Source organism: Thunnus thynnus, chromosome 2 (genome assembly GCF_963924715.1).
Source record: "Thunnus thynnus chromosome 2, fThuThy2.1, whole genome shotgun sequence".
NCBI classification, from domain to species: domain Eukaryota; kingdom Metazoa; phylum Chordata; class Actinopteri; order Scombriformes; family Scombridae; genus Thunnus; species Thunnus thynnus.
The window spans coordinates 22435979-22457627 of record NC_089518.1 but is presented as its reverse complement, the minus strand read 5'-3'; the positions used below and the strand labels follow the sequence as shown (position 1 = coordinate 22457627).

At 38.5% G+C, this 21649-nt stretch overlaps 2 protein-coding genes across 5 annotated transcripts in view; one reads left to right on the top strand and one right to left on the bottom strand.

Moving 5' to 3' along the window:
- The first annotated feature begins 58 nt into the window (after positions 1–58).
- gna14a (guanine nucleotide binding protein (G protein), alpha 14a) lies at positions 59–11933 on the top strand. Of its 2 annotated transcripts, XM_067611286.1 has the most exons (8): positions 59–468; positions 711–868; positions 7390–7574; positions 7948–8102; positions 9727–9855; positions 9994–10123; positions 10271–10424; positions 10996–11933. In XM_067611286.1, the coding sequence occupies exons 2-8, from the start codon at positions 745–747 to the stop codon at positions 11184–11186; spliced, it is 1068 nt and encodes a 355-aa protein (XP_067467387.1). In that variant the 5' UTR covers positions 59–468; positions 711–744; the 3' UTR covers positions 11187–11933. The 2 variants fall into 2 exon arrangements, with proteins under 2 accessions (XP_067467387.1, XP_067467379.1); XM_067611278.1 differs by having other exon boundaries at positions 60–868.
- Positions 11934–12049: 116 nt separating this feature from the next.
- Positions 12050–21649, bottom strand: part of vps13a (vacuolar protein sorting 13 homolog A) — a 40545-nt gene continuing 30945 nt past the window's right edge. For 2 of the 3 annotated variants that reach the window (XM_067611248.1, XM_067611258.1), the window contains 18 exons: positions 21374–21527; positions 21083–21229; positions 20897–20978; positions 20741–20810; positions 20509–20623; positions 20245–20358; positions 19325–19470; positions 19121–19202; positions 18853–18966; positions 18470–18545; positions 18069–18232; positions 17558–17603; positions 17271–17394; positions 16902–17016; positions 14328–14413; positions 13870–13993; positions 13482–13556; positions 12050–13325 (listed from right to left, as the gene is read on the bottom strand). In XM_067611248.1, coding sequence (XP_067467349.1) covers positions 13266–13325; positions 13482–13556; positions 13870–13993; positions 14328–14413; positions 16902–17016; positions 17271–17394; positions 17558–17603; positions 18069–18232; positions 18470–18545; positions 18853–18966; positions 19121–19202; positions 19325–19470; positions 20245–20358; positions 20509–20623; positions 20741–20810; positions 20897–20978; positions 21083–21229; positions 21374–21527 — 1894 coding nt within the window. In that variant the 3' untranslated portion in view covers positions 12050–13265. Of the gene's footprint in view, positions 13326–13481; positions 13557–13869; positions 13994–14327; positions 14414–14712; positions 15210–16901; positions 17017–17270; positions 17395–17557; positions 17604–18068; positions 18233–18469; positions 18546–18852; positions 18967–19120; positions 19203–19324; positions 19471–20244; positions 20359–20508; positions 20624–20740; positions 20811–20896; positions 20979–21082; positions 21230–21373; positions 21528–21649 lie in introns of those variants that run through there. The other variant, XM_067611267.1, reaches the window with a different exon arrangement.

Here is a 21649-nt window from a genome sequence, read left to right as displayed (position 1 = left end):
CACTTTCAGCTGACCTTCCTGCCCCCTAGTGGCCGTCAGGAGACACGGCAGTGTCAGAAGGTGGACTGAAGCAGGATGCCTCACTTCCCTTCTCACTGAAACTTATCAGTGGAGGATGTTTCACGTCCAGTAAAACATTATTGCCGTATAGAAAGTTGGCTACTCTCAGCTGGGAACAATGTTACCAGCGCCAGTTCCTAATATGACTCCTATACTTTTTTTTGGACATGTTTCTTTGCAGCTTTCTGTGATAAAGGCCTAGCAGCACTCCCACTCCTCCATTCACACTGCTGCTCATTATTCACTATCGTTTATGATAGGCAGCAAGGTCTGCTGCTGGCTGTGGATGTCGACTTCCCATTTCATGTCTTTATATTTGCAACTGGTGCCACGCCCTTCTGAGCCGACTGGATAAAGTTCAACAAGTGTCCTCCAGTTTCAGATCAACCACACCACCTTGTCAAAGAGGTCCAGAGGCTTTTTATTCTTAAAAAAAAAAGGATCCTCTACTTTAGCCGTGGAATATTTAAACCATAAAAAAAACATATAATCTCATTCTCATCCTACTTAAACTACTGCTTTTCTCATTTGGACTTTAGAGAAAGAAAAAAAAAACATGTTTAAAGATGCTTTGCGCCTTTTCTTTTTGAATTTGTGAAGTGATAGAGGGGATTGAGTGGGGAGACTAAACGGTGCGGACATCTCCACAGCCTTCAACATTTCCACCTAGCAGAGGGAGCTTGAATGATGGCTGGATGTTGCGTGTCGGCGGAGGAGAAAGAGAACCAGAGGATCAACGAGGAGATCGAGAAGCAGCTGAGGAGAGACAAGAAGGACTCTCGCAGGGAACTGAAGCTGCTGCTGTTAGGTGAGCATCACTGACCACAGTCAAGTCACTATCTGATGTGAGTTTGTGAGGATATGAGGATGCGGTATGTTGCCCACATCCTTTCCCCCATATTTCTGTACTCATGTCATAATAATAATACTCTTTCAAAGCTCTTATTGCTGATAGAATCATTTGTCATTTTATTATATTCGGTGTTTGGTGTATCTCTGGTGGCTTTGACGGGAGGTCAGTGAGTCATCAAGGACAGTTTATAAATTGCTTCCTGACCACACCTGGAGTCAGGCCACACAGGTATCAAGGCAGGTGGGACAGCGCACTTTAAACAGGAAAATTACAGGAAAGGAGAGAGTATCATATATGTCTGTTGCATGAATAGTTTAAGGAGACATACGTTTTACATCTATATCAATATCAATCATTTCTTCTCATTTCTCTTCCTTGTCTCCGGATGTGGTGCGCACAGTGCGCGTTTAACATCCAGGATGTGCGGGGAAGTTCTCATCTTTTAATCAGTTGGCGGCCGGGCGCATTTAGTTACCACATGGCACAGAAATACTAGGAAACAGCCACATGTCGATAGATATGTGTCAGTTGATGATGCATTTTGACGTCCGCTGGTTTACATTTGAAATAAACGGAAACTTGCTTTTAACATCTCATTCGTTTCCATTGAAATCCTCATATTGAGCTGTGTGTTTGAGGTTAGTTTTTGCTCCACGATGGAGTGGAGTGGAGACGTGTGCTTCCTCGCCCACATTTGGGATAAACTCGTGTCTGACGGAGGGAAAGTGACTAAGAAAAAAAAAGAATGAGGAGAAAATATCAATATCATGGTTTAAATCATCAGTACAGCTGATAGACAGTGTCAGTAAGCCTAACAGGCCCCTGTATTTTTCAGGAGCATCGTCCTGCTTTATGGTGGCCTTTAAACAGTGTGGCATTATGTGAGGCGTCTGATGCTCTCAGCTTAACGGCACAACAACTCACTTCCTGGTATGAGTTCACTGACTCGCGCAAGGACCCTTCAACAGGTCTGATGCTGGTTGAGAGAGGGCCTGAGGCTTGATTCCCTGTTCTATGCTCACTTCCGTGGCTTTGGAAACACCCGGCAGAACTAGTAAACGAGGAAACAGGGTGTTGCCCCATGGCATCCAAACATCACCTGTCACTGCTTTGGAACAGAAACATTTTATTGCAGCAGTATGGGAGCACTTCAGGGACATGAGACACTGTCAAAGCCTTGGTCAGTGGTGTGTTTGAAAACCATAACTAGCTGCTGCAGGCGCGCCTCATGCAAAAGTCATGCAAATCCAGCCCTGGGCAGGATATGAGGCGTAGGTTTGCCTCCACTGCTCTCTTAGAAAGGGCTTTCTCTCAAAACAAAGTGTCAGGTTGCTGCCCACAGTGGCCTAACCAACATTGATTAAAAATCCCACTCAATTTGTTTAAAAAAAATAATTTCCTCACCTCACTGTGCGGTAGATGACCAGCACATCATGGATGGATAAGAGCAGAAAAGGATGCCATGCATTCACATTGAACACTATGTGGGATTGTGGTACATGCTGCTTCATTTCACTGCTGCCTGGCATGCAAACGTTACTGTAAGAGCTGCTGGGAAGCTCTGAGCTAGCTCTGAGCTCACTGGGCTAACATGACATGACTAAACAGAGTCTGATGAGCCTGATACCAAGCAGAAACAGGTGTAACCGGTTACCTGAAAAAAGACTCATTTACAAGGCTCGTTATTTAGTTTGAGTATAACTTTTGACAATGACTTTTTGAAAAATGAATCTATAATCTTCGACATCTGGAAAATACAGTTACATTTATTTACCTGATCAGAGTGACTTAGAGTTCTCAGTGGATTCATTTGGATGATCACTGTCAGGTCCCCGGAGAGGATGAGGGGGAGTGAAGCTGCATGAACAATCAACACATACACGTTCTCACACTTCCTTTGATTCAGTGACCAGACTTGAGAAGCTGTAGGACATTGCACACATGTCAACACTGCCTTACCACTTCTATTAGCACAGTATACACGTTTAGTTCAGCTGCAAATTTGACTGTAAAAGTCCCGGACTTTGGTGGGAAACATTTAAAAAGAAAAGTGAAAGCATTTCGAACATGAAAGGCAGCAAGAAGCAAGCATTTTTTCAGTACCTGACCATCCACCAAGTAGGCGAGTGCACTTAATAGTATCTATATTAAATATTAACAAACTAAAAAGTATGCAGGCGCAAAACACAAAGACATCAGAAAAAATTAAAGTCTTGCTCATGAAAAGGAAAACAGAACAAGTTTTCAGTCCATTTTAGTATCACAGGAAGACAAAACACTGGGAAGTTTTTGTTATTATAAATAACATTAATGCTAATATTGTTAATAATGTTATTCTTATGCAGCAGTTTTCATGTTGTGTAGTTTTTATTGTGAGAAACGATCAGCATTGACACATTTTTACCATATTATGAAACCACCTGATTCTCCTGGTGAAGCATCAGTCTATGACATAATTGCTATAGTGTGGACATGTAGATCAGGCTGAACTGATCTAACAAACTGATAAAATGTAAATGACATATTAGAGATTTTTTTGTGTCAAAAAAAAATCGTTCCAAATAATCTATTTCGTAATTTCCTTAATTTCCTAGAAGATTAGTAGTTTCTTTAGTGTCCGACCTTTTCCTTGAAAGCCTCGGCTGCCATGTTAGTTTCAATTGCAAAAAAAAAAAAATAGTGAGAGGGCAGAGTGTGACAGATGATAGTAGTTCTTATCTCTGCCACATTAACACCACATTCATTCACACAGCCAACACAATGCCACGTCACCAAGCTCTCCAATGAGGAAGTGTGTGTAGGTGTGAGGTTCAAATCTGCCTATGTGACAATGTGTTAATATCTCATATCTGCTGGCTGTAGTTAGTGTGTGTGTGTGTGTGTGTGTGTAAAGACCTCTGTGGTCATCTTTCATCACCCACAAGGAAACTGTGAAACATCACATGACACAAGTCACACATACACATGCAGATGTGCAAAGAGGCACAAATGTCGGCAAATAAACATGCACTTATGGACAGAAACATACACACTCGACCTACACAGAAGAGCACAGGTAGCTGTGGTGATGCGAGATGAGTAGCAACGACAGAGAGTGAGCGGTTCTGTTCAAACAGCCTGAGTTTAGAAATGACAACTGGATTTACTAAAGAGAGTCAGTCTGTTTTATTCCTGCAGAGCAGAGTGACATAGACACTGTGTATGACGAAGTAAACCTTGTCTTTTCCACTAACCTCGCGACAGAAGAGAAGGACACCTGTAACCATGGTAACTGTACACAATAAAGATAGTGACAGCTGTAGCCCTAAAATGCTTAAAGGCATAAAAATTGTGAAACAAAAATGAGACTAAAATTTTACTGATGTGAACTAGACTAAAATGTTTAGTTCTTTAGACTAAAACCAAAAAAAGCTCAAATTTATGTCAAAAGACTAAAATCAAAATCAGGTGCCAAAATGAGCACTGCAATGCACTGTAGATAATTCATTAAACTTTAAATAAATACTCAGTCAATCACCCTTGACATTCACACCCTTCGGAGCAATAATTTAGAAATGATTTAGTTCAGTGATTTAATAAAGCACTTCCACAGTTTTAGTTTACTTGCAAGCTCCAGAAACTACCAGATACTACATTTCCCATAATGCAACTTGACAGAATCGCTTCATCAGGCCCTCAGTTCCTGATAAATGCCTATATTTTTCAATCTGCTGTTTATAATGCAGACTTTATGCTTAAAATGTGTAGTATGCAAATCCAATCCAAAATAATCTTGATGACATCATCAAGAGGATTATTTTTTCAAACTTTGGAGAGCTGCAGCCAGACACGTACAAGGACAGCAGGCTGTGTGGTACTCCCCATGGAAATTAAACCGAGCTCCATATGTAAAACTTCTAGAGAGCCCCTTTAAATGTTTTAGATATGTATTTCATTTAGATATTATTTGATCAGCGAGTCATTCAGTAATCAATTTTAAAGTGTCAACAGAGGGAGAATTTTCAAAGAAGAAAGAAATGTACTAATATTCAACTCTTGGAATAATGTTTTGAAAACAGATGTTTTGTGTTTAGTTATTAGTAGATGCATGTCAGCTCGTTTAAGGCCGACTCTCTCTCTGAACAAGTAAAAACACTGTAGAAGTGTGGAACATTGATTTCCCTCCGTCATAGTGTCTACCTGCCTGTCTTGGCCGTGTTTCCCTCATCTCCAAGAAACTTGACTTGTAAACAAGTTACATTCAAATGCAGACAATTTGTCTAAGCCTTGTTTGCTAAGATGTTAAGACGCAAGTATTCATAATGCCATGCAAAACAGCCCGGAAAGCAGAACACTGCTGTCAACACTCAGACTCATCAGAGAGCTTTAACACACTATGCTAAGAGGAGACAACCAGGAAGGGATATAGATGTAGGTGTGTACTCACACACACACACACACACACACACACACACACACTCGCACGCCTACTGCAAGCACACACACAGAAACTCAGCATCTTCCAATATTCAGGTCTGTTAACAAACACACATTTGTTAAGCAAATAGATTCAACATCATGTGGTCTGAATGAGAAAATTAGGAGAGGGAGAGAGAAAGAGAAAGTGTAGCGTGCTTTTGTTCCTGTGACTAATAAAAATGAGTGGTTAGACATTAAATTTAGTGAATTAGTGCATTTATAATTTATTGTTATAAAGTAAGACAGTGGAAAGGTATAGGTGTGTGGATCAGCTGAAAGCCAGCAAGTGTCCGAACACAGACCTCTGACACTCTACCGAGCCCCAACTATCAGACACACACACCTTCACCCTGTCACTTCACTCTCTGTCAATACGCGGCGTTGCACACACACTCATATTTTGTCTTAATTCAATCTGATCTCTAATTAGTAAAGACAAAAAGACATTAAATATGTACCTGTGTGAATGAAAATGGCTTTGATATGGGTTAAAAGGCTGATTAAGAACACGTTTTAAGCTCCAGCTTAAAGCAAAGATATGAATGATGGTGCCGGGTAATATAGGTGTGGTGGCCACACAGTCATGAAAATGGTGGGAGTAAAGTAGCCTTGTTACCTTTGATACACCTGTTTCATTTAGTACAGTAAACCATCATTTATCATTTCTGTCCACTCTCAGTTAATGTAATATGATGTCTGAATATCTGTACGCTTTATCAACAATTTTGTGTTTATCGACATATTAAATATACATCGATTACGTAAGCTTTACATCATTTTTGCCAGATTTTAAAGCCTTCTCAAGTACCAATGATCTGCTGCTTGTACACACAGTAAAACGTTCGTCACCTTCTGCTGGCCAAGTTGAGGATTCAAGCAAAATGCTACTGTGAGGATGTCCGTCGTTCACTTCCTGCACCCAGATATTGACAGGAATCCTTTTGGCAGTCAAATATACATTCAAATCCTTCAGTTTGCCTGTCTATCCCTGCATGGACAAGTTAGCAATCAAAAGTTGTCATAGTGCTTGGTTACTTGTTAGTATTTACTACAACTCTTAGAAACAAGCTGTACAGAAACAGACGCATCTTCTAATATATCTGAGAGGGAACTGTCAGCTCACATATATGCATGTAAAGAAGTGGTGAAATGTAATAAAGTGACTTTAACAATTATAAGGTACTTGTACTCTACTTGAGTATTTCCATTGTATACTACTGTACTTTATGCATGTACTCAACTACATTTCAAATTAAATGTCACTAGTTTACACATATAAAACCTACAAAGTTTATAAAATATGATCCATTGTGCTACTCAACAGTAAATTAGCTCCACTTCAATGCATCAGTAATGTAATAAAATCCACTGCCTGCATAATAATTACTTTTTATGTACTTAAAGTACATTTTGCTGACAATACATCAGCACTTTTACTTCAGTTAAATTTTGATTGCTGTACTTTTGAAAGTGAAAATGTAGAAAATTATATCACCTTTTAAATTGTGATATATTTACTTTTGCCTCCAGATCCGGATGTTAATCAGTTATCAAATATGACGGGCTTTTCTCTGGCTTCATAAGCATAACACTATATCATAAAAAATGTAAAGTCTGCAACTTCTCCTGAGAACGTAAACAAATCCAGTATTTTACCGGCCATTATCAAGTCTCTCCCAAAGCCATAAACATGAGAGCTGAAACAATGAACTCGCTGAACTGACAGCAGCAGTATTTTTTTTTTTTTTTTATGACTGTGGACAAACTGAGCAGAACGTTCACACAGTCAATAACAAACATCAGACAAACAGAACACAACATTACTGCCTGTCACAAAGGATGAAGCAGCTCTGTCTTTCTAAGTCTTGACGCATCCTGCAGTCTTCATTCCTGTACACACATCTAGCGAAAAAAATTATCATTGAACACTCATGTTTTTGTGAAGATGTTGTAATACAAAAAAAATATGGCACATGTAAAATATCTTGTTTGGATTTAATCCTCGTTGTATGTAACAGGCACTGGAGAGAGTGGAAAGAGCACCTTTATCAAACAGATGAGGATTATCCACGGAGGAGGATACTCAGAGGAGGACAGGAGGAGCTATGCCAAACTGGTCTACCAGAACATCTACACGTCCATGCAGACCATGATCCGAGCCATGGAGGCACTCAAGATAACTTTCTCTGGATCCCAGAACCAGGTACAGAGTCTGACTGTGTCCCCTCTTTGAATTTTTGGATTTAAACAATCACAGATGTGAAGCTCTGATAGAGTACGGAGGGATTTTGCTGCCCTGCAAGAACAGTACATCTATACAACATGTATACATTACATTTTCTTTGCAGTAAAATTTACAAATCAGTATTTTTTTTATATTAATAATGAGCTGAAATACCATAAAACCTGCCAATTATTAGAAACAGACAAATTGATTTACTAAAATTAGAGAAATATATTTCCACGTCCTTTGGTCTTTATTTTAAGTGTCAGTGTGCAAAGTAAAATCTAATCTTCTTTCCTGCTTCTTTTCTTCCCATTTCTAAATGTCTTTGTGTCTGTCTGTGTGTTTGCAGGGGCTTGCAAACTTAGTCCTGGAGGTGGAGGTGGATAAAGTGGAGGTATTAGATCAAACCCATTTAGCGGCCATCAGGAGTCTGTGGAATGATGGGGGAATACAGGAGTGCTACGATCGACGCAGGGAGTACCAGCTGTCCGACTCCACCAAATAGTGAGCAATGGACATTCTGCACTGATGCTACTACTGTAACAAATACTACACAATAACAAACCCACAACCATTTATGGACCAAATGCTACCTTGCTAAATAGTTTGGACTCTCTCTGCCAAACACTGAATACATAGTTGATTAAAGAGAGATGGTTGCTGATACAAATTAGCAATAATAGATGCAACTTCAGGTATAAATACTGTATGTTGCTGCTGCAGTCAGTAGCACAGATACTACAAGGAGTAGAAAAAAGAACACTAGGCAATAATAAAACACCACAGAATAAGATCTAAGGAACAGGGTTATTATGTTGTTATAACATCTCTCTGACACAGTCTCAGTGAATACTGTAAATATTATATTGTAATTGTTTGTTGTAAGGCTATTGCATTATAATAGGCAGCACCATAGCTACCATTGAAGACAATGAGGTTCTGTCCTTTTTATTTTTACCTATAAATTTGGGGGTTTTAGAAAATTGGTGGGAAAGTACCTGCATTTACTGATTTTTAGACTTACAATGTTCAAATCTGAGTGCTTGTAGCCCAAGATAAAGAAGTCAAGTCAATTTATTTAAATTGTTTAAATGTTGACCAAAGTGCTTAACAAAGTCTAAGAATTACAATTAAATAAAAACACATAGACATAATTATGAGGATAAAGGGGGAAATTAATAAAAGTTTATAATAATAATAATAAATAAAAATTTGATAAAATCCTAAAAACATGAAAGCATTGCACAAAGACCAAATAAATAATAGAAAAAGAATAGATATATCAATAAAAACAGACCAGTCATGTCTTCATGATGAGATTTTTTTCCTGGCTTTGAGCAGTTAGCAGGCTGCCATGTGCTGTAAATACAAAGAGACGCTGTACTGAGCACATAGACGAGTTCCTGCTGAAGAGCATTTATTAAAGACCTATTTTTTGTGAAGCTACTGATGAACCACAGACAATGAAAAGAAACTTTTTTTTAGCTTGTTGTTACTATTTTTGGAAATGCACATGTGGTGTAAACTAAAATACACTGTGTTTGTTCTCTACTGTAGCAAATCTCTTCTCCACTGGTTTTCAATTCCGATCTGCGTTTCCCTTTGTGACCCTTCAGTCACAAATGATACAGTAACAGTCAAGTCAGGACACACTTTCTCATTTAAGTGAATGGAAAGGTGTGTCCAAACTTTTGCTGACTGGTACTGTACATCAATACTTGACTTAAAGATCTCCTCCAGACATGTTTTAAGACATATAGTTGTGATGTCACAAATCGTGGTCGTAGGTACCTCAGATTTTCAGTGAGTGCAGAGAAACTTTCCACTTTCAGTAGCTGAATGTGAAAACAACCTTCTAGTGTCAAACTCTGCAGATACATCATTCTGCACAGTGAAACTAAAATACTCAAGTAAAGTGATAAAAAGCAAAACACATTTTTGAGTGGAGTGGGACTTTAAATGACAAGTCACAGCTAACATTCATGTGTGGCATAAATCAGATTTCTCTTATTCTCTTAAATTCACAGCGTTGGTATTTTTCCTTCCTTTTTAAATAGCCAGAAAATTCATTTAATTCTGTTATTTTGCTTAACCTCTCACTGTGCTTATTTTCTACACATTTCTTCAGCTATCTCACTGACCTGGATCGAATTGCACAACCCTCTTATATACCCGACCTTCAGGACATCCTCAGAGTCCGAGTACCAACCACAGGTATCATCGAATACCCCTTTGACATGGAGAATGTCGTCTTCAGGTGAGATACGACATACCAACAAAATGAGTAAAATTATGAGTATTTATGTTAAGATGGAACTGGCCACAGGCACTACAGGTGATTTTTGACATGGCATACCTTTTCTGTTGTTGCTGGGGTTGGCTGTCGTTATGGCAGGATGGTGGATGTGGGGGGTCAAAGGTCAGAGCGGAGGAAGTGGATCCACTGCTTCGAGAACGTCACCTCGATAATCTTCCTGGTGGCGCTCAGCGAGTACGACCAGGTCCTGGCCGAGTGCGACAATGAGGTGAGACTTCAGCTCGTCGGCAGATCATGAGGCGACGTTAACGCTCTTCTTAGGAGCTTGTGATGCGACTTTGATCCCGTAAAAAAAAAAAAAAAAAAAAAAAAAGTTTTCAGCGTTGCCTTTCTCTGTGCGCCAATTTTATTTCAGAATCGGATGGAGGAGAGCAAGGCGTTGTTCAAAACCATCATCACCTACTCCTGGTTCCAGCGCTCCTCTGTCATCCTCTTCCTCAACAAGACTGACATCCTTAAGGAGAAGATCGTGTACTCCCACATAGCAGACTACTTTCCTGAATTCACAGGTTTGTTAGTTTGTTTGAACAATCATCTTGAATTCATGTGTAGGTAGCTGATAGGGAATATCAAGGTAGATTCAGGTTGAAATTGTGTGCAGACACAGTGTCAGATTAGTGTCTCAACTCTAATATTGCACTATAGGATTTGTATTTGTAATTTTAATTAACTATCTATCTATCTATGTATTTATCCTAACCCTATCTCAGTAATATCTTAATTCTTTCTTTTATACATGTACAATCACAAGAAGAAGAGACCAGAGCTTTTATGCACAGATCTCATGATAAACTTGTGATGTATGGTACCAGTTAGTTTGGACACACCTTCCCATTCACTTGAATAAGAAAATGTGTCCAAACTTTTGACTGGTACTGTATGTGGCACGTAAAGTGTAAAATGTGGCAAAACACTGAAAATGTGTATTCAAAGATGACAAAACACAAAAAGAAAGGTTTTTGAAAAAACACCTTGTGCACTGAGACACATTCTCAAATTTGGTCTCATTTTTATCTTAAATAACACAAATGATTCACATGTTGAATTCACTGAAAAAAAATATTCAACCCTGAATTGCAGGACCTCGGCAGGATGCTCGAGCGGCTCAAGAATTCATCCTGAAAATGTACCAAGATCAAAATCCAGACAAGGACAAGACACTGTACCCTCACTTCACCTGCGCCACAGACACGGAAAACATCCGCTTCGTCTTCGTGGCCGTCAAAGACACCATCCTCAGACACAACCTGAAAGAGTTCAATCTAGTGTGAAGAGGTGGAGCGGGACAGGAGAGGCGACAAAGGGATGCGAGAGAGCGGAAGGAAGACGTGAGGACAGCCAAGATGGGAGAAATCAATCAAACAAAACTTTCTCTTGGCTGTCTAAACAAAGAACATTTAGAATTTTTATAGTTTCTCCCAGTTTACACAACCGCTGAAAAGATTCTTGGGTTACTTAATACAAAAGTTCAGATATTTATATTTTTTCATCTTTTGTGCCTGTAAAAATACACCCAAAGAATATGAACATGTAACAGACGTACTGTTCCTGTTGATTGCTGTTTCTGAAAATCTTTGTAGACTTTGTAGTGTCCATTTTAGGCTTTGTAGAGATGTACTGTAAGAAAACAGTTTGTAGTAGAAGTGAGAATGTGAAAATTAGTAAAAAAAATAGTATTGTGTGGTCTACTTATTTTATTAATTCTTAAAATATAGTGATTAGAAATAGGACCTGTGTGCTTTAACTGACATGATTTCTGCCCATGTAAAAGTTGTAAAGAGTTCCCTTTAATAATTAATTTAATAATGTGTAGAAAATGTTTGTTTTCCCCTCTCCTCTAACACTGTAAGCTCCCTGTGTCTCATTTTGCCTGCAAGTGCCTTATTTATTGAGGGCAGAGAGCAAAGCTACTGAGTTTATCTGGTTTTAAATGTAAATAATCCAAGTTGTGCTTTGAAAAACTTTACTGAACAGTTTCTTCTCAGGAGAAATGGAAATATTATTTATGGTAATTTCAAATAAACAATTACAGTTACTTAATAAAGAGTGAAATTTGTGTGTTTCTGGGTGAAAACAAGACCTAAGGGAGAGGATGAAAACCTGTATGTGACAAAAAACATACATGACATAATGCTGATATTTGAAACACATATTTTATTTTTTTGAAAACAGCGGGAAAAAAATTAAGCCACTGCAGTGAACATTTTTCTCCCCGAAAACATAAATGACAAAAACTAATGGCAACAGACATTTTTAGTCATTATTAAACTGTGATGCACCCCAAACCTAAAGCAAACCTTTAAAATATCCATCAGAGGAAAACAGCAGCTCACAATCATAAGCATTCATTTCTTTTAAATATACTTTTCTCTGCATATATCATCAACATAGTTGGCATTGCATATGTGTGGTATAAAAACATAAAAATCACAAAATTACAATCTGCAACGCCTTCATACAGACTATAGTGTGAGGATGGATATATACAGGATATTAGATCAATATACAGCAGATTGATACATCTAAGTACAGTATAAAAATAGCATGCGTCTCTAAATCACACACAGAACAGTCTTCATCTTGCGTAAATGTATAAAAAAAAAGAGGGATAGTGAGAAGTAAAAGAAAACAGATTTCGTGTACTGCGCAATTTGAATGATGTGTGTTATAAAGCCATACTCAAGATTTAAATTAGTTTCCCTTTTATATAATCCAGTAAAATAAACAACATCACACAGTATGTGTTGACAGTGCTACAAAAATGTTCAAGCTTTTTTTTCCACAAAGTCTCTCACTACTGTAGCTGTTGCAGTGTAAGAGAGACATTTAGGCAAATACAACATGAGTGAATGTCAGTGAATAAAATGAGCGATTTAATGTGCATTTGACTGAGTATGGCAAGCAGAGCTATGACAAACTGAAGGCCTAGGAAATGGAAAATGCTCTGATTCACTCGGCATTTCCTACTAAAGCACATACTGATGAGGTGTGTTTGTAAACTCAGACGTAGCATTAGTTTTACAGACTTTCAAGTTATAAAAGAACTCATTAAAATCACTTATATGTGTGCAAAAGGATGAGTGCAATGAGAGCAGAGAGAGCGAGATGGTTCGATGCATTGTGAGCGTATGTGGTAAATGTAAGTCCGTTTATATTGTAGCACTTCTGTAAGCATGCACACATACAAACTACTCACCCTCCCTCCCTCCCCCAGGTCTGTCAACATACAGCATCGTTGTGCTACTCACACATGGAGGTGAACAAAACTAGCATGCAGTAAAAGAACAAAGGCACTGACACACACACACTTTCTTTGTGTGTTCCTTGTTTTGTTTTTTTGTTTTTTTGTATCATTTCTCAGTCAGATTTTGGGTAAACTCTCTTGCGTCCTCCAGTTTGGCAAGAACCCACTGGAAGTGAATGAGAACAAATTTTAGCACATTATTTACTGTGACTACAGGTTTGATATACAGATCTTTAACGTAGATGTGACAAAGAAACACTAAGGCATTTCATCAAAAAATGAATAATGAAGTTATACATTTGAGTCAGAGGATCTTACTCACCTTGGCTATCTCAGGGGTTTTAAAGTTGATGATCTTCCCAAACTCCTTGGCGTGGAAGACAGACTTTACTCTCTCCTGCAGTTCACAAGACAGATGGTTTAGTGCAAAAATCTGCAGGAAAATTGACTACAGGTGTCGCTGCATCCCCAAATCTCAGAAAATGTTTGAAACTGTATGTAATATGTTTTTCAAAGTTAGGCTGGATGATATTGAATACTTGAATATTTCTGGGGAAATTTACACTGTAGAGATGGTGAATACAATGATGACCAAAGATTCACTTTACCCCAGTGTGAAAAAAAAAAAAAAAAAAAAGTCAGTCTCCTAAAGGCAAAAAGAGTAGCTTCTGATTTGGATAAGATTTGTCTTTATTTGTTTTTTTTTGTACCTTAGCCTCGATGCGAAGTCGGCGGTCCTCTACAATCAGCGGCTCCTTGGTGAACTCTTCAAACAGATACTGCCACTCACAGGTCAGCTGGCCAAATGTGCCTTTGGTCACGAAAAATACGCCCCTGGAAAAGAGAGCAAGAAACACTGAATATCTGGTGAGAGGACACCATGGATACAAGAATATGGGTATAGATTAGAGTGAGGCAAACTCATAGAAACATCACACAGGACAGGTATATGTTAGCTGAATAATGGTTTGGCTGAATAATAGTATATATGTAGTACTCAGCTTCTACCAACAAAACACAAGCCCACAGGGCTCCAGTGGCCAACACTAACACACTGGTTTAACTGGGCAGGTAGAAAGACACAATGATAGACTTGACTAAAATAAAAAAAATGAAAAAACAGTTGGAATGCTTTTCGAAACTCAGTAAGGTGCTGAAAAACACTCACCTCTTGGTGATCATAAGGAAGTCGGAGTCATTGACCTTAGCATGAGCAAAGTATCTGTACTTAGCAAAACGTCCGTTCTCAATTTTCTGGAAGAAGAGAGAAAGAAAGAAAGAAGTTAAAAATACCCAAATTATTATACACTGTGGTATGTCTGAATCAAACTGAAATATGAATGCCAATTTGTTTATATTCTATGACAATTCATACTCAAGTGCCTTTAAAAACATTTTCTAAAGACTGAAAAATGAATGAGCACGAGCTACATGTCGACCACGATTCTCTGCAAAGTGATTACAGAAATTTACTCTTGTTGAAAAAATTGGAACAGAAAGATGTCGTGGGGTGGAGAAGAAAGATGGAATGAAACAAACACAAATGGCAGGTAGACGTTGAAACTGAAACTCTTTATTGAGAACAAGACAGAAGTGAATAAGTGACAGTGAATGACAGAGAATGATGAAACACATTGACTGATGAGGAGAAAAGAAGATTCAGGGAAATAATTCTCTATGACTTCATGAGGATTATCTCAACAATGAATAAATATCTGAACAATGGGAAGAAAAGTTGGTTTTGTGGCATGAGTGTACATGATGAAAGAAAAAAAAAGGGTTGGAGTTAAATGATGAAAGATAAAGACATTCGGAAAAACAAAGAAAACACAACTTAATTAAAAATTTAAGATACATAAAAACACATTTCTTTCACGTAAAGGCCTTTGTGAACTCTGACTGAGAGACAGCGGGCAGAAAACGAACTCCAGCACAGACTACTGATATACAAAACACCAACGCTACACTACAGCTGTCACTCCTAGCTGCTTTCCTCATCACCCTCATCCTCTGAGCCAGTTCTACTCCATTCAATGTAGGCCCATCTCCTCTGTGGACATGACAAGAGAGAAGACAGAGTCGAGGTCAGAGCAGACAAGAGACCAAACCTGCTTCTACCCAGTCAGCTGTATCTACCCCAGTGGTAAAAGGAGATTTAGACAACTGTATCACATAAATAAATGTTACTACAGTTTGGTTCTTACCCAGCAGCTTTTTAAAGTCGCCCTCTGCTGCCATGTGTTTATGTTTTTAAGTTTAATGTGACTTTTCAAAAACAACTGAAATTGTAGGTTTCCGTTTGGCTTCTGGAGCCGAAATTCCTGTAAATGGGATGAAGTTCGCCACCCTAATGTGGTGATTTAACCCTCAAGTTGTTGGGAAACAGGCTTCAAATACATTGTGGGCAAATTTCTTGTGTCCATCTGCTTTGCAGTTAAAAGCTTCCTAAAATAAATTCAGTTTGTCCACAATGTATTTTAAAGCCTGTTTTCCAAACAACTACAACAGAAACATGAAACAAATGCATGAAATGTGGTATCCACTAGGATTTGTAGTTGTGTTATTCTTCAGTTAGTCCTAATTTGTCACAGGGGGTAAAACCATCACTAACACATCAATATACACACAAACCTAACCTACGTCTAAAGCTGGTGATACAGACAGATGACAATCTACAGGAAAATCTGAATAAATGAATAGAGAAACAACTATGGGAGATTTTGGACCAACATGTTAGGCGAGGATCTCCACCATCATCATCATCATCAAAACACCAAATGATGAAATCATTTACATATCTTTTGGAATAATGGTCGACACACAGGAGTGTTGAAGCTGTTGGGGAGGATCCTCGCTGCCCAACACTTGAATTTGGTTTTTCTAATTTGTCACCAATCTGTAAACCTTAGGGGGAAATTCTACACACAGTCTTTACTAGTAGGTGAATAAAGTATCTCTGACCTGAGACTCATAAGCAGAAACTTCAACCCAATCCATCCAGCACAACTTCAGCATAAAATCAGCACAGAAAAGTAACCAGCAGCTTAAATGAAGCAAAACTGAGACACTTCTAACCTATTCCAAAATATACAAATATGAGAGACATAATACTAAGAGAAAGTCGCCACACCACATGCAATTTAAAGTGCTAATCAACAACATGTTTAGCCAAATGCCTGCTATAATTACAGCTGATTTTGCTAAAACCGTGCAGATATAGATATAGCATCATTTGCCACAACATCACAGAGCATTAAATTAATCATGTTAGTTGTGTAGAAAAAAAGCGATGAAAGAGTGAAAACATAATCTTTGCTTTGGCACTGAGGAGTTCTCACATTTATTTCCACTCTTCCTCATGCGTTTACATGGTTGCAAATACGTAGTTTTACCTTCTTACAGCTAAAAATACAGCCACAGAGGTGAATAAAAGGACAGAAAGTTGAGCTGATCCATAAACACAAAAAGCTACGACAATTGCTGAAATAAGTAAAAGGTTTAAAGATAATTAAATTAGAGCAGGCTGAAGGGGGGATGGTTTAAAAACAAGGTTTAAAACAAGTTTCCTTATGTCTGTGTTCATGTGTCTGCATGTACACTCGCACACAAAACTGCACTAGCAAACCTGGGCGAATACAAAGATGAATCCTGTCATAATCTCAGTTAAATAAGAATATTCATGAACTAATATTTGCTCAGGTCTGACCGTGGAAAGCTGATGATATGGAAATTTTTGTCCTACCTGGAGCATCTGACTGCCGATGCCCTCTCTCTCCTTATATGGTCGTATGACTCCGTCCTCGTGGATGAAGCGAGGAGGACGCAGGGATTGAACATCTTGTGAAGTCTCTGCTGCCCTAAAAGTGGAATGAGACATGCAAATACATGATGGGAATACAGAAGACTGTTGATGCAAGCAAACACACAGTATGATTACATACACAAATATTCACATGTACATGCAAAAACATACATAGTTTGTATTCTAATATGCAAGTGTTTTTATATATTTTTTTGGCTGTAAACTCCCAATGAAGCAGCAACAGATGCAGATAAAATATACAGAATATTCACTTTGTATACGTTCAAACACACTGTGAGATGAACATACCTCTTGATCCCTTGGAAGGTGCTGCTGGCCATGTCAATAATGCCTCCTGTAGGTCTGGCTACAGCACCAACCAGACCTTTACCAACACCTTTAAAGAAGCCTGCTGCACCCTCCTTTTGTGCTCCTGCAAAACAGTAAAACATCACAGTTATAGAGGATTAGATTAGATTAATGTGAAGAAAATTATCTTGATGTAATATTTTATACCATTCATTTTGTCCACAATAATTGTACCATTAAATTTTCTGCCGTCACAAAAATCTGTAAGAGGCTTTGACTCAACGTACCTTTAATAGGCTTGGTAACAATGCCTGTGATCCCACTGACAAACCCCTGAAAAGAAACCATGACAATGTTACCGAGTAGCAGCAATTCGAGTAGTCGGTTTACAGTGTTATTGTTACTAGGTTAAGTGTTAAATGATTCACCGATGACAGATTAATTGAAGTCATTATATTTTTACACTTCATAACATGTGTTTAAAGGATAAGTTATCTCAAGATAATATGAGGCTTCAGCCATCTGAGTTAGTCAAATAAAGTGGAAATCTTCCACAGTTACTGTCTTTTTACTCAAAAACTTCCTCTTTTCTTGTTCAGCTGCAGTAGAAGGATCATAACAAAAAGAGGGAATTTGGCACTAAAAAGGCTGTAACTAAGATATTGACTTGATTTGACTGATGCGGACATCTGAAGCTTCAAATAAACTTGAAAAATCATGAACCTGTCCTTTATGGTGTGTTATTTTCCACTGATAAAAACAATTAGAAACAATCCAGACGCTTCTTGTTTTACGTACAGACACTAATCCTTTTCCGCCCCTGGTCAGCCCCTCTCTCAGGCCACTGGGTTGTTTGTTCATAGCCTCTCGTCTCTTCTGCTGGTACTCCTCATCCATCGTTATGGCGGCGACACCCTTTGCCATGGCACCTGTGATCCTGGAGGCTGCGCCTGCTATTCCCCCTACAAGGCAGATACGAGTGTTTATATTTAGTCAGGTATATTCTTTAAAATATCTACTTCTTCCTTTGCAACTTTATTTCATCCTGCCTACAGGGCATCCTCTGTTTATTTATGTAAAATAAAGTGTATATGTGCAGCTGTATCTGTAATAGTCAGAAATCGTAAATGTACAAAGATATTATGATTACATAATGATGACTAAATACATAATAGAAGACTTATGAGCCCTTTACTTACCTACAGCTCCCCCCACCAGAGCCTTGACTCCGAGAGCCATTCCTTCAACAAACTCCTCCGGCCCCTGGATGGCTCCCTGGAAAACCCCACGCAACAGTTAAACATGAAGGAGACACAAAAGCAACGTCTGCACTGTAGCGGTTTCATGTAGCCACACTGCTATAAATATTAACATGAACATTATACTGATACTTTAAAGACTGCACATCTTGAACAATCAATAGGTTTTGAATGGCTCCTCACAACCTCTGGTGTCTTTCAATACAGTCAAAGATAAATAATCACGTAAATGTTCAGCTGAAATAACGAGCACTAAAATTAAAGTGGTTTTTTAATGCTGCTGCATTGATTGGCGTTCATCAGTTCTTGCATTATATTGCTACCTGATAGGGCTCATAGAAGAAGGCCTCCACTCCCTCCGACAGTCCTCTGATCAGCCCAAAGGGATTTCCGAGTACATCCAGGCCCAGCACCAGCACGTACATCTGTTTAATAGCCTGAAATATACACAAATGGATGCTGATAAGCTGACGTGTATCCAGTGTCTGGTTTGATTTGGTTTAATTCTGCAGAATATTTCAACCTAGCTGGCTTGAAGGAATATTTTTGAATATTTCTGGGTTTGTCATTGTGCATGAGTTTTTTTTATACCTGTTTAGAATAATGTCTGATGACCTCCCATTGAAGCTGCTGGGTGGTACAAAACTGGAAGGTCAACTCAAAGAAGGCCAGCCTAAAATAAAAGACAGACTCAGTATAGTCACAAGGATTCCTCAAACAACAAAACACACAAAAATAAAAGTTAGTGTGTGTAATTTATGTGTTGTGTATTTGCGCCGTCATGTGCATGCATACTTGAAGACGACGTCCTGTACGTCAGTGAGTGTGGCTCCGATACTCTTCAGCAGCAGGTTCAGGGACTGGACGGGGATGAGTTCTGTATCTCTCTTCTCCTTCAAGCCGTCTTCTCCTCCTGAACTCAGAGAGAAACTCAGGTGCAGCTGCAAACACAGAGAGAAGATTAAGCTGGCTACTTCTGATTTTAAACAAATAACAGAAAGATACTACAGCAGAATATTACAGATGGAAATATAATCTGTGTCTCTACTGAGATTTCAATGTTTCTTTTTGTCACATTTATTCCATTTTTAATTCAATTCCTCTTTAAAGCGCTCGTGGATTTGTTTTGCAGAGGAGAACATTTTTAAGACATTTGTTGACATTTTAATAATTATAGCATTACTTTAATTATTACACAAATGGAGCAGTCATTCTCCACACAATTTATTATTAAAATTTCTATTACTCTCACATTTCCCTCCTTTTCTGGGTACTTAATTGTGAATTACAACAGTAATCAAAGCATTCAGATGCCAGTGAAAGTACACTTTTCTGCTATTTTTCATACAGACTAAACTAATTAGTTTAGTTTAGTTTATTTGCACTATAATGAGGATAAAATAAATTCAATAGAAAAGACAGTAATTATGGTGCAGGACAGGAAGGAAGCTTAAAAGGCTTATTCAGAGCCCTCTCCTTATTTAAACAAACTCATCATAAACAAAACAAAGTAACAAACAAACAAACAACACACAAGCAAGCATAAACAGTAGTAAAAGAAAATAAAACAAAGAAAACAAACCTAGAATAAATAGATATGTGCAACCAACAGAAAGAAGGTTGTACTACATTAAGACCTGCAAATATAAGACCGGTGGTGACTGATGATGATGAAAACAAAGACACAAAAAACATACAGACACACACATATGCACCTTGATGGGGGAAATGTGGAAGTACTCATAGAGGCTGATAGGAGACGTGTCGGCAGCAGAGACGCTGTTCAGTTCTGTCTTCATGTTCTCGATGTCCTTCTCAAACAGTTCCACCTGGAGGAAGAAGGCAAACATACACATGAATGTACAGGCACAGAAAAACACAAGAGTTAGCATGGACCTCACTGACTGTTTATTTGATAAGGATTATGATTACGCATCACAGAATTTGAACAAAACAGAGGGAATGTGTGAGGATTTCACCTCCTGCTCTGAGCTCATGATGCTGGCGTTCTCAGTGGTGAACAGGTCCAGGATGGCATAAAGGAAGCCCAGATCAAGCTTCAAATCCATTTCTTGAATCAACACTTTGAAGTACCTGAGACAGGTAGACATTTCAATAGGAACTTAGGGGCCAAACTGAGATAACTATTTCTGTATTCCAAATATTACAGTAAAATAAACAGTTAAGAACCGCAGTAAGAAAAACAATTACTTGATGCGAGAGATATCAGAGTGCCCCGCTGTCCTGGTAACAATGCTGATATCAGTTAGAGGTTTGGGTTCTGTAAGAAAAATGAAAACAAAATAAGATAAAAGACCAAAAACCATATAAACAGCATATATAATCCTAAATCAAACATTAACAGACCTGAGTCCATAGTGATCGACTTTGGCAGTTTTACAGGGTAAAAAACGTAAGGAAAGATGGCTCCTGGCAGCTGATTCTGGATCTGTGGGGAGGATGTACATGTAAAGAGAGTGAATAGAAAAAGTTTTGAATGAAGAAGGAAGGAAGATATTTGTTTCTATTTTAAACTGGACTTCTTTTTTTAACCTGTATGCGGTGGATTTGGACACGGTAGGCGCTCTGTCGCGGTGAGACACTGTACTCCACCTTCACCCCAGGCAGGAAGTGCCTCCTGAGAGGAGCATCACACGGCTGCAGCATCCGCATATCCACGCCATTGGGAGTAAAACTCACCTGAGAGACAATTAAAAAAAGAAGTGAAACTGACTGAATAAGATCCCATTTTGAATGAGCTTTTTTAATTTGTACAATTTCCATTTTTACTGATCACTTGTTACTGGACCAAATCAATAAAGTTGATTATATCAAGTCTCTAACCTGGAAGTTGTTTTCCAGGTCAACGATGGCGTTGTCAATGGGTCCAGATTCGGTGTACTCTCTGAAGCTGTTCTCCAGCATCTCAGCTTCTTTAGTGCTCAGAGTCTTCCACCGATTCTTCTTCTTAGGCTTTAATTCCCACACCACATCCGAGCTAAGTAGGAGACAAGGGATTGTTAATGGTACAAAATCACCATGTGTTGTATAGCTACAACCTGTCTGACTGACAATTAAATCTCATCTGGCCAGTATTGCATTACATTGACATAAATGGGG